This window comes from Bombina bombina, chromosome 6, assembly GCF_027579735.1.
Source record: "Bombina bombina isolate aBomBom1 chromosome 6, aBomBom1.pri, whole genome shotgun sequence".
In the NCBI taxonomy this organism is placed as follows: domain Eukaryota; kingdom Metazoa; phylum Chordata; class Amphibia; order Anura; family Bombinatoridae; genus Bombina; species Bombina bombina.
The window spans coordinates 283,326,237-283,339,414 of record NC_069504.1 but is presented as its reverse complement, the minus strand read 5'-3'; the positions used below and the strand labels follow the sequence as shown (position 1 = coordinate 283,339,414).

Below are 13,178 nucleotides of genomic sequence, written 5' to 3'. Positions count from 1 at the left end.
ATCCGTGGACTGGATACACCATGTAAGAGAAATACAGATTTCAGTTGTTTGGTTGCTGAAACATGTATGTTATTGTCAGATTTGCAGATATTTGTTCTTCTGCACCAAGAGAGCTCTGGGTGTTTTCGTTATTAGCTAATATACATTACTAAATGCAATAAGCAACTAATACTGCTGTAATCGTATCAACTGAAACTGTTGTAACAAAACGTTTTTTATGCTACTTTTTTGTACGCATGAAGAAAAAAAAATTGAGAACAATTTTAGCTCTTCCAATAAAATGGGGTGCTATTTTATAAAGGTGGTATAATCCAGAAATCACTCATAGTTACTAAACCAACTTAGCATAAAGCAAAGGAAAAAATTTTGAGTTTGTGTGTGCCATGATAGAGAAACGTCATTTCACTGTATAGTCAGGCGTTTTGCACACAGCTGAAAATAACTTGTGCAGTCTACTTTGACCATGAGAAGCAGTAGCACATATTTAAAGGGACACTAAACCCAAATGTTTCTTTCATGATTCATGTAGAGAATACAATTTTAAACAACATTCCAATTTACTTATATTATCTAATTTGCTTCATTATTTAGATATCCTATGTTGAAAATATAGTAATGCACATGGGTGAGCCAATCACACAAAGCATCTATGTACAGCCACCAATCAGCAGCTACTGATGATATCTAGATATGCTTTTCAGCAAAGGATACCAAGAGAATGAAGCAAATTAGAAGAAGTAAATTAGAAAGTTGTTTAAAATGATATGCTATTTCTGAATCATGAAAGAAAAAATGTGGGTTTCATGTCCCTTTAAGCAGTTTTTCCCTTGGTCAGTATGCTCCATGATGCAGCCTGACAAATCCCAGGAGCCACTATTTCTAGAATATTACATCTAGCTTCTCACCACATAGATCTCATACACAAAGAAAAGTGTGGATGGCACCTCACTATTACTGCCAGCACCTCAATTTGAAATTCATTTTTTAGCTGCTGTCATATTGAAAATAAAACTCAGGACGTTCACACAAAATACTAAGATTATTCCTCTTTGCTGTGGTGTCACTTTTATTATTACAATAACAGTGACACCACAACAAAGAGAAATAATCTACAGATACTCTCCCTCCTGTCCCCTTAACTCTGCTCACGATGTCCTACTCTCCTCTCTTGTTACCTCCTCAGATTCCCGTTTACAAGACTTCTCCAAACTGGCTCCCATCTTATGGAACTCTCTGCCTCGCTCCACAAGACTCCCCCCTAGTTTTGAAAGCTTCAAGCGCTCCCTAAAGACTCTACTATTCAGGGATGCATACAACCCTTTCCTAACTCCATTGCTATCCCCCTTAAACCCTTTAGCATGTAAGCCTATGAGCCCAGTTGTTTGTAGATCGCCTTCATAAGAGCCGACTACAACAGTGCAACTCTCGGCAGGGCCCTCTACCCATATGATTTCTATAAATGTTATCTTGTATACCGCCTATGTTTATAGCGCTGCGGAATCTGTTGGCGCTCTACAAATACGTGATAATAATAATAATATCCCTTTAAGGAATCTAATACCATTCTAATAATATCCCTATAAATGTTACCTTGTATACCACGCCTATGTTTATAGCGCTGCAGAATCTGTTGGCTTTCTATAAATACCTAATAATAATAAAGAATGTTCAGACTAAGGAGATTTCTCACACTTGATTCAAGATAAATCTTGTTTGCTCTCAGAACTTACAGATAAAAAACCCCATCTCTTTCAGTTATAACAATGATTAATTTCTAGCAAAAAGTCCATGGGGAAGTCATTCACCTACTATACTTAGTTAAAAGATGACTTTCATTTACACCCTCTACAGACGTACTTCCTAAAACAATGGAGCAAAAGCTCCCATGACCTCTCACAGTTCACTCAGATGTTCAGAGTAAAAATGTTATGTATCCTAGTGAAAGCTAAAGCCTTTTAAAATCAAAACTAGAAACTCATGACCAGCTGCCCCATTGGTTGGCGAGAGCTCTGAGTAAATAGTAAAAAATATGAAGTTACACTATAAATAAAGGTTTTTTTTTAAATTCTAGAAGTAAAGAAAAGATAATTTTATATATATATATATATATATATATATATATATATATATATATATATATATATATATATATATATACACACACACACACACACATACATACATATATACACACACACACACACACAGGCAGTTAACCCCAGACAGGTCTGGGTGCAAGACCCATAGGGAAAATTACAAAACAAAATTAATACAACACACAGAGAAAGTCCAGCACTCACATATACAGATATAAACTAAAATACTGCTATTTTAATGTTTTGAGCAACATTTAGAAAAAAAATATTTTATACTTATTCTTCAAATATTCCCCTAGACATCAATGGTGAATTTTGTAGAATAGAGTCTTGATAGATTATTCTAAAGGATTTGAATGTACCCCAATGTGTTTAAAATGGAAAGAATTATATTTTCCAAATCTTTGAATCAAATATCTGGATTTTAAAGCAAACTCATCAGTCATGTTTTTGTAAACAATGTAATAGAAACAAAAGCATTTATACTGTGTGAAAGTTTTTATACTAAGTTTCAGTATGATTGAATTTAGCTACCTGAATATGCTGAGCAGAAACATCTTGGCTTGAGAAGAACAGCTGGTTGACGCCTGCTGCATCAGGAGTTGTCAGATAAACTTTGTTTTGGTTAGAGTCCTGCCTGCTAGGAGTTGTCAGATAAACTTTGTTTTGGCCAGAGTCTTGTCTGGCGAGGATCACCTTACTTGGAGAGGAGCCATCATTATTTGTCAAGATAAACTGTTTGCTTGCTCCACTTTGATCAAGTGCAGTTACTATCTGTATCTTCTGACCTGTCTGTTGATCTGTGACGAACTGAAAAAAATGTTAATAACAAAAAAAATTTAAGTTTCAAACCAGTTAACATTAGCGGTGTAGCTTCCTCAAAATCAATCTGGTTCTTAAAATTGTTTTGTGAACTAAAACAATATCATAAAAGGAACACTGTAAATTCTTCAAATAAATTTAACCCTTGATATTATAAACTATAAAAGTAGCCATTTAGGACATAAAATAATCAAAATAACAATGCTAATGAGATTCAAAAGGAAACCATCAATAGGATTAATTGTCCGGCCTGAATTGCAGATAAATAGCAAAATAACCGAACAAAAAACATAATTTATGTAAGAACTTACCTGATAAATTCATTTCTTTCATATTAGCAAGAGTCCATGAGCTAGTGACGTATGGGATATACATTCCTACCAGGAGGGGCAAAGTTTCCCAAACCTCAAAATGCCTATAAATACACCCCTCACCACACCCACAAATCAGTTTAACGCATAGCCAAGAAGTGGGGTGATAAGAAAAAAGTGCGAAAGCATAAAAAATAAGGAATTGGAATAATTGTGCTTTATACAAAAAAAATCATAACCACCACAAAAAGGGTGGGCCTCATGGACTCTTGCTAATATGAAAGAAATGAATTTATCAGGTAAGTTCTTACATAAATTATGTTTTCTTTCATGTAATTAGCAAGAGTCCATGAGCTAGTGACGTATGGAATAATGACTACCCAAGATGTGGATCTTCCACGCAAGAGTCACTAGAGAGTGAGGGATAAAATAAAGACAGCCAATTCCGCTGAAAAAAATCCACACCCAAAATAAAGTTTAAATCTTATAATGAAAAAAACTGAAATTATAAGCAGAAGAATCAAACTGAAACAGCTGCCTTTTTCTACCAAAAACTGCTTCAGAAGAAGAAAACACATCAAAATGGTAGAATTTAGTAAAAGTATGCAAAGAAGACCAAGTTGCTGCTTTGCAAATCTGATCAACCGAAGCTTCATTCCTAAACGCCCAGGAAGTAGAAACTGACCTAGTAGAATGAGCTGTAATCCTTTGAGGCGGAGTTTTACTCGACTCAACATAAGCATGATGAATTAAAGATTTCAACCAAGATGCCAAAGAAATGGCAGAGGCCTTCTGACCTTTCCTAGAACCGGAAAAGATAACAAATAGACTAGAAGTCTTTCGGAAATTCTTAGTAGCTTCAACATAATATTTCAAAGCTCTAACTACATCCAAAGAATGCAATGATCTCTCCTTAGAATTCTTAGGATTAGGACATAATGAAGGAACCACAATTTCTCTACTAATGTTGTTAGAATTCACAACCTTAGGTAAAAATTTAAAAGAAGTTCGCAACACCGCCTTATCCTGATGAAAAATCAGAAAAGGAGACTCACAAGAAAGAGCAGATAATTCAGAAACTCTTCTGGCAGAAGAGATGGCCAAAAGAAACAAAACTTTCCAAGAAAGTTTAATGTCCAATGAATGCATAGGTTCAAACGGAGGAGCTTGAAGAGCCCCCAGAACCAAATTCAAACTCCAAGGAGGAGAAATTGACTTAATGACAGGTTTTATACGAACCAAAGCTTGTACAAAACAATGAATATCAGGAAGATTAGCAATCTTTCTGTGAAAAAGAACAGAAAGAGCAGAGATTTGTCCTTTCAAGGAACTTGCAGACAAACCTTTATCCAAACCATCCTGAAGAAACTGTAAAATGCTCGGAATTCTAAAAGAATGCCAGGAAAAATGATGAGAAAGACACCAAGAAATGTAAGTCTTCCAGACTCTATAATATATCTTCCTAGATACAGATTTACGAGCCTGTAACATAGTATTAATCACAGAGTCAGAGAAACCTCTTTGACTAAGAATCAAGCGTTCAATCTCCATACCTTTAAATTTAAGGATTTGAGATCCTGATGGAAAAAAAGGACCTTGCAACAGAAGGTCTGGTCTTAACGGAAGAGTCCACGGTTGGCAAGAGGCCATCCGGACAAGATCCGCATACCAAAACCTGTGAGGCCATGCTGGAGCCACCAGCAGAACAAACGAGCATTCCTTCAGAATCTTGGAGATTACTCTTGGAAGAAGAACTAGAGGCGGAAAGATAAAGGCAGGATGATACTTCCAAGGAAGTGACAATGCATCCACTGCTTCCGCTTGAGGATCCCTGGATCTGGACAGATACCTGGGAAGTTTCTTGTTTAGATGAGAAGCCATCAGATCTATTTCTGGAAGTCCCCACATTTGAACAATCTGAAGAAATACCCCTGGGTGAAGAGACCATTCGCCCGGATGTAACGTTTGGCGACTGAGATAATCCGCTTCCCAATTGTCTATACCTGGGATATGAACCGCAGAAACTAGACAGGAGCTGGATTCCGCCCATACCAGTATTCGAGATACTTCTTTCATAGCCAGAGGACTGTGAGTCCCTCCTTGATGATTGATGTATGCCACAGTTGTGACATTGTCTGTCTGAAAACAAATGAACGATTCTCTCTTTAGAAGAGGCCATGACTGAAGAGCACTGAAAATTGCACGGAGTTCCAAAATATTGATTGGTAATCTCACCTCCTGAGATTCCCAAACCCCTTGTGCTGTCAGAGACCCCCAAACAGCTCCCCAACCTGTCAGACTTGCATCTATTGAAATTACAGTCCAGGTCGGAAGAACAAAAGAAGCCCCCTGAACTAAACGATGGTGATCTGTCCACCACGTCAGAGAGTGTCGTACAATCGGTTTTAAAGATATTAGTTGAGATATCTTTGTGTAATCCCTGCACCACTGGTTCAGCATACAGAGCTGAAGAGGTCGCATGTGAAAACGAGCAAAGGGGATCGCGTCCGATGCAGCAGTCATAAGACCTAGAATTTCCATGCATAAGCTTACCGAAGGGAATGATTGTGATTGAAGGTTTCGACAAGCTGAGATCAATTTTAGACGTCTCTTGTCTGTCAGAGACAGAGTCATGGACGCTGAATCTATCTGGAAACCTAAAAAAGTTACCCTTGTCTGAGGAATCAATGAACTTTTCGGTAAATTGATCCTCCAACCATGATCTTGAAGAAACAACACAAGTCGATTCGTATGAGATTCTGCTAAATGTGAAGACTGAGCAAGTACCAAGATATCGTCCAAATAAGGAAATACCACAATACCCTGTTCTCTGATTACAGACAGAAGGGCACCGAGAACCTTTGTAAAAATTCTTGGAGCTGTTGCTAGGCCAAACGGCAGAGCCACAAACTGGTAATGCTTGTCTAGGAAAGAGAATCTCAGAAACTGATAGTGATCTGGATGAATCGGAATATGCAGATATGCATCCTGTAAATCTATTGTGGACATATAATGCCCTTGCTGAACAAAAGGCAGGATAGTCCTTACAGTTACCATTTTGAATGTTGGTATCCTTACATAACGATTCAATATTTTTAGATCCAGAACTGGTCTGAAGGAATTCTCCTTCTTTGGTACAATGAAGAGATTTGAATAAAACCCCAGCCCCTGTTCCGGAACTGGAACAGGCATAATTACTCCAGCCAACTCTAGATCTGAAACACATTTCAGAAATGCTTGAGCCTTCGCTGGATTTACTGGGACACGGGAAAGAAAAAATCTCTTTGCAGGAGGCCTTATCTTGAAGCCAATTCTGTACCCTTCTGAAACAATGTTTTGAATCCAAAGATTGTGAATTGAATTGATCCAAATTTCTTTGAAAAATCGTAATCTGCCCCCTACCAGCTGGGCTGGAATGAGGGCTGCACCTTCATGTGGACTTGGGAGCTGGCTTTGATTTTCTAAAAGGCTTGGATTTATTCCAGACTGGAGATGGTTTCCAAACTGATACCGCTCCTGTGGGTGAAGGATCAGGCTTTTGTTCCTTATTGTGACGAAAGGAACGAAAACGATTATTAGACCTAAATTTACCTTTAGATTTTTTATCCTGTGGTAAAAAAGTTCCTTTCCCTCCAGTAACAGTTCAGATAATAGAATCCAACTGAGAACCAAATAATTTATTACCCTGGAAAGAAAGGGAAAGCAAAGTTGACTTAGAAGACATATCAGCATTCCAAGTTTTAAGCCATAAAGCTCTTCTAGCTAAAATAGCTAGAGACATATACCTGACATCAACTCTAATGATATCAAAGATGGCATCACAAATAAAGTTATTAGCATGTTGAAGAAGATTAACAATGCTATGAGAATTATGATCTGTTACTTGTTGCGCTAAAGCTTCTAACCAAAAAGTTGAAGCTGCAGCAACATCCGCTAAAGATATAGCAGGTCTAAGAAGATTACCTGAACATAAGTAAGCTTTCCTTAGAAAGGATTCAATCTTCCTATCTAAAGGATCCTTAAAGGAAGTACTATCTGCCGTAGGAATAGTAGTACGTTTAGCAAGAGTAGAGACAGCCCCATCAACTTTAGGGATTTTGTCCCAAAATTCTAATCTGTCAGATGGCACAGGATATAATTGCTTAAAACGTTTAGAAGGAGTAAATTAATTACCCAAATTATTCCATTCCCTGGAGATTACTTCAGAAATAGCATCAGGGACAGGAAAAACCTCTGGAATAACTACAGGAGATTTAAAAACCTTATTTAAACGTTTAGATTTAGTATCAAGAGGACCAGAATCCTCTATTTCTAATGCAATTAAGACTTCTTTAAGTAAAGAACGAATAAATTCCATTTTGAATAAATATGAAGATTTATCAGCATTAACCTCTGAGACAGAATCCTCTGAACCAGAGGAACCATTATCAGAATCAGAATGATGATGTTCATTTAAAAATTCATCTGAAAAATGAGAAGTTTTAAAAGACCTTTTACGTTTACTAGAAGGAGGAATAACAGACATAGCCTTCTTAATGGATTTAGAAACAAAATCTCTTATGTTAACAGGAACACTCTGAGTATTAGATGTTGACGGAACAGCAACAGGTAATGTAACATTACTAAAGGAAATATTATCTGCATTAACAAGTTTGTCATGACATTCATTACAAACAACAGCTGGAGGAACAGATACCACAAGTTTACAGCAGATACACTTAACTTTGGTAGATCCAGCACCAGGCAGCGTTTTTCCAGAAGTATCTTCTGACTCAGTGTCAATCTGGGACATCTTGCAATATGTAATAGAAAAAACAACATATAAAGCAAAATTGATCAAATTCCTTAAATGACAGTTTCAGGAATGGGAAAAAATGCCAGTGAACAAGCTTCTAGCAACCAAAAGCAATAAATAATGAGACTTAAATAATGTGGAGACAATAGTGACGCCCATATTTTTTTAGCGCCAAAAAAAGACACCCACATTATTTGACGCCTAAATGCTTTTAGCGCCAAAAATGACGCCACATCCGGAACACCGACACTTTTGGCGCAAAAAAAAAACGTCAAAAATGACGCAACTTCCGGCGACACGTATGACGCCGGAAACAGAAAAAAAAAATTGCGCCAAGAATGACGCAATAAAATGAAGCATTTTCAGCCCCCGCGAGCCTAACAGCCCACAGGGAAAAAAGTCAAATTTTAAGGTAAGAAAAAAATTGATTTATTCATATGCATTATCCCAAATATGAAACTGACTGTCTGAAATAAGGAACGTTGAACATCCTGAGTCAAGGCAAATAAATGTTTGAATACATATATTTAGAACTTTATATAAAAGTGCCCAACCATAGCTTAGAGTGTCACAGAAAATAAGACTTACTTACCCCAGGACACTCATCTACATGTAGTAGAAAGCCAAACCAGTACTGAAACGAGAATCAGTAGAGGTAATGGTATATATAAGAGTATATCGTCGATCTGAAAAGGGAGGTAAGAGATGAATCTCTACGACCGATAACAGAGAACCTATGAAATAGACCCCGTAGAAGGAGATCATTGAATTCAAATAGGCAATACTCTCCTCACATCCCTCTGACATTCACTGCACGCTGAGAGGAAAACCGGGCTCCAACCTGCTGCGGAGCGCATATCAACGTAGAATCTAGCACAAACTTACTTCACCACCTCCATAGGAGGCAAAGTTTGTAAAACTGATTTGTGGGTGTGGTGAGGGGTGTATTTATAGGCATTTTGAGGTTTGGGAAACTTTGCCCCTCCTGGTAGGAATGTATATCCCATACGTCACTAGCTCATGGACTCTTGCTAATTACATGAAAGAAAGAGGTGCTGCATGTGTGTATCAATAATGCAAGATGTTTTATGCACAGAGAGGCAATACAGGGTACTCACATGTGAGAAAGGCACTCTGTTATGCCAAAAGGAATAGGGTGGATTTCAATCAGCAATCCAGTTAGCTGAACTCCGGTGTTACTGGAACTCCAGTGGTACTGGAACACAGGATCTGCAACAAGGCAATGTGGGAGGGGAGAGCCCTCTAGGTACCTTAGGCTTAAAGATCAACACTGAGCACTGAGAGTTTAAAACATATCCAATGGATTTATAAAAAAAATTTAAAAACGAAGTTAAAAACCACTCATGCTGTCAACAGTGAAATCTCTAGCATTGAATGAGAGAAACTATGCAACGCGTTTCTCGGTAGAACTGTTTCATCAGGCATATTTTGTTAGTGTGAATAATCTCCTTAAAATAGGTCTACGCTACATAAAAGTGTAAAATTACCCCTCCCCCCAATGGCTTGTAAGCCAAGCCAATCCCTTCGTCTCAACATAAGTGTAATTGTTTCACCTATGGCATACAATTGTTTCACCTGTGTATACGAAACAATGTATCCTTTTAGACAAATGATAACCTTGCTGTTCTATTACACAACGATCAGATCTCAGGCTAAATGGCTGCAAAAAGTACCTTCACTTACAATGTGAATATCGTAATCGGAGCTTATGTCATACTATGGGATATTTTATATTTCATATCTATAAATGTCAGTGTAAAAATAAATAGATAAGAAAATGTATGCTTACCTGATAAATTTATTTCTTTTTTGACACGATGAGTCCACAGATCATCATAATTACTAATGGGATATTCAGCTCCTGGTCAGCAGGAGGAGGCAAAGAGCACCACAGCAGAGCTGTTAAATAGCTTCTCCCTTCCCTCCCACTCCAGTCATTCGACCGAAGTTAGGAAGAGAAAGGAAAAGCCAAGGTGCAGTGGTGTCTGAAGTTTACAATAACCCACAATCTGTCTAAAAGAACAGGGCGGGCCGTGGACTCATTGTGTCAAAAAAAGAAATAAGTTTATCAGGTAAGCATAAATTTTATTTTATTTTTAAGACACAATGAGTCCACGGATCATCATAATTACTAATGGGACTCAATACCCAAGCTAGAATACACAGATGATACGGGAGGGACAAGACAGGTAACCTAAACGGAAGGCACCACTGCTGGAAGAACCTTTCTCCCAAAAGCGGCCTCAGCCGAAATTAAAGTATCAAATTTAAAGAATTTTGAAAAAGTGTGAAGAGAGGACCAAGTTGCAGCCTTGCAAATCTGTTCCACAGAAGCGTCCTTCGTGAATGCCCATGAGGAAGCAACAGCTCTCATGGAATGAGCCGTAACTCTCTCTGGAGGCTGCGGTCAAGCAGACTAATATGCAAAAACGTATGTAATGGTACTCATTTTATTGACCTTGGAAGGATGAAGGGCTGAGTCAGCCCAGCCGGGACCTTTGTACATGCTCTTGTAATCAGGGCATTTTACCAACTGAGCTACCTCACTGGATATACTCTTCAGTCAAAAAGAAAGAAGTAGCCGTAGCTTTCTGTCCCTTACGTTTTCCTGAGAAAAATACAAAGAAAAGACTGATGAAAATCCCTGCAGGATAAAACTTTAAAGCACGGACCACGTCCAGATTCATTCCTTCTGAGAAGAAGGATTAGGACACAAGGAAGGAACAACAATCTCCTGATTAATGTTCCGATCAGCAGTAACCGTAGGAAGAAATTCTAATGTAGTACATAAAACTACCTTATCTGAATGGAAAATAAGGTAAGGAGACTCATACTGCAATGCCGAGAGCTCTGACACTCTACAAGCAGAGGAAAAAGCAACAAGAATAAAACTTTCCAAGATAACAACTTAATATCTAAGGAATGTATAGGCTCAAACGGAGCCCCTTGAAGAAGCTTAAGAACTAAATTCAGACTCCATGAAGGAGTAACTGGTTTGAACACAGGCCTGATCCTGACCAAGACCTGACAAAATCATTGTACATCCGGAAAATCCGACAGACGTTTGTGTAACAAAAAAGATAATGCCAAGATTTGACCCTTTAGGGAACTATTCGATAAGCCTTTCTCCAAACCTTCTTGGAGAGAAGACAAAATCCTAGGAATCCTAACTCTACTCCATGAGTAGCCCTTGGATTCACACCAAAGAGAAATTTACGCCATATCTTATGGTAAATCTTTCTAGTTACAGGCTTGCTAGTCTGAATCATGGTCTCTATGACCGAGTCATAAAAACCCCGCTTAGACAAAATTAAGCGTTCAATCTCCAAGCAATCAGCCTCAGAGAAACTAGATTTGAGTGAAAGAAAGACCCTTGAATTAGAAGGTCCTTCTTCAACGGAAGTCTCCAAGGTGGCAGCGATGACATGTCCACCAAATCTACATACCAAATCCTGCAACGCCAAGCCGGAGCAAAAAAAATCATGACACCCTCTCTTGTTTGATTCGAGCAATGACCCGAGGAAGAAGCGCAAACGGAGGAAAAAAGGTATGCTAGACTAAAAGGTCTAAGGAACCGCCAGAGCATCTATCAGTTCCACCTGGGAGTCCCTGGACCTTGTCCCGTATCTCGTGAGCTTGGCAATCTGTCGAAACGCCATGAGATCTAATTCTGGCTGACCCCAATTGAGAATCAGGCTGGAGAACACTTCCGGATGGAGTTCCCACTCCCCCAGATGAAAGGTCTGCCTGCACAGAAAGTCCGCCTCCCAGATGTCCACCCCTGGGATGTGGATCGTCGACAGACAGCAATAATAGGCCTCCACCCACTGAAATATCTAGGCTACCTCGGTCATTGCTAATTCCTCCCTGAATGATGTAAGCCACTGAAGTTATGTTGTTTGACTGGAAGCTGATAAACTGGACTCTTCTGGCTAACTGAGGCCAGGCCAGAAGAGCATTGAAGATCACTCTCAGTTCCTGGATGTTTATAGGAAGAACAGACTCTGACTGAGTTCAAACTCCATGAGCCTTTCGGGAACCCCAGACAGCTCCCCACCCTAGAAGGCTAGTGTCTGTTGTCACAAGCACCCAAGATGGACTGCAAAAGCAGGATCCTTGGGCGAGATGAATTCAGAGACAACCGCTGTTGAAGCAAGTCCCTCGTCTCCTGCTCCAGTTCGAGGAGACAAGTCCACATAATCTCCGTTCCATTGCCTTAGCATGCTTAACTGCCGAGGTCAGAGTGGAACCGAGTTCTGATTTCCTGACTTCTGTCAGAAAAATCTTTATAGATATAGAATCTATTATGGTTCCCAAGAAAGTCACCCTTGTATTTGGGACTAAGGAACGCTATTCCAAATTTACCTTTAGAGTTCTCAGAAAAGATAACACCATGTCGGTATGGAATCTTACTTGTTGAAAAGATGGCACCTGGACTAGAATATCGTCCAGATAAGATGCCACCTCAATGCCCCGTGGCCTTAGTACCGCCAGTGGAGATCCCAGAACCTTGGTGAAGATTCTGGGAGCCGTAGCCAGACCGAAAAGAAGAGCCACGAACTGGAAGTGTTTGTCTAGAAAGGCAAACCTTATGAACTTGTGATGATCCCTGTGAATAGGAACATGTAGATATGCGTCCTGGAAATCCACTGTTGTCATAAATTGACCCTCCCGGATCAGTGGAAGAATGGAACGAATAGTTTCCATCTTGAATGACAGAACCCTGAGAAAATTGTTTAGACTCTTGAGGTCTAAAATTGGTCTGAATGTTGCCTCCTTTTTGGGAACCACGAACAGATAATGATCACAAAACTAAACATGATTGAGGAGAACCTGCCCCCTTACGGGTCGGGTGTACACCCCTCATGTTGTGTCAGCAGTAAGCTTCTTAAACTGATGTCCCCTATTCTAAGAACGATAGGATCTCCGTGCTTGATAGGAGCAATACAATATTTTCCCTGGAAATCTCGAGAGAAAGACACCCTCTCTTCTTTCCTTTCCACTATACTACATTAAAGGAGCCTACCCATTAAAGGCCCTTCTCCCATTCATGTGAGAGGGGTGTCTGTCCCTAGAGAGTATGACGCCGCACTGGAAACAGAAGTCACACCAACTGCAGGTTGACAATGTAGA

General features: G+C 39.2%; 1 protein-coding gene across 2 annotated transcripts in view; it reads right to left on the bottom strand.

The window, feature by feature from the left end:
* Positions 1-13,178, bottom strand: part of NR2C1 (nuclear receptor subfamily 2 group C member 1) — a 164,546-nt gene that overhangs the window by 85,067 nt on the left and 66,301 nt on the right. For both annotated transcript variants that reach the window (XM_053716892.1, XM_053716893.1), the window contains one exon: positions 2,631-2,906. In XM_053716892.1, coding sequence (XP_053572867.1) covers positions 2,631-2,906 — 276 coding nt within the window. The remainder of the gene's footprint in view (positions 1-2,630; positions 2,907-13,178) is intronic.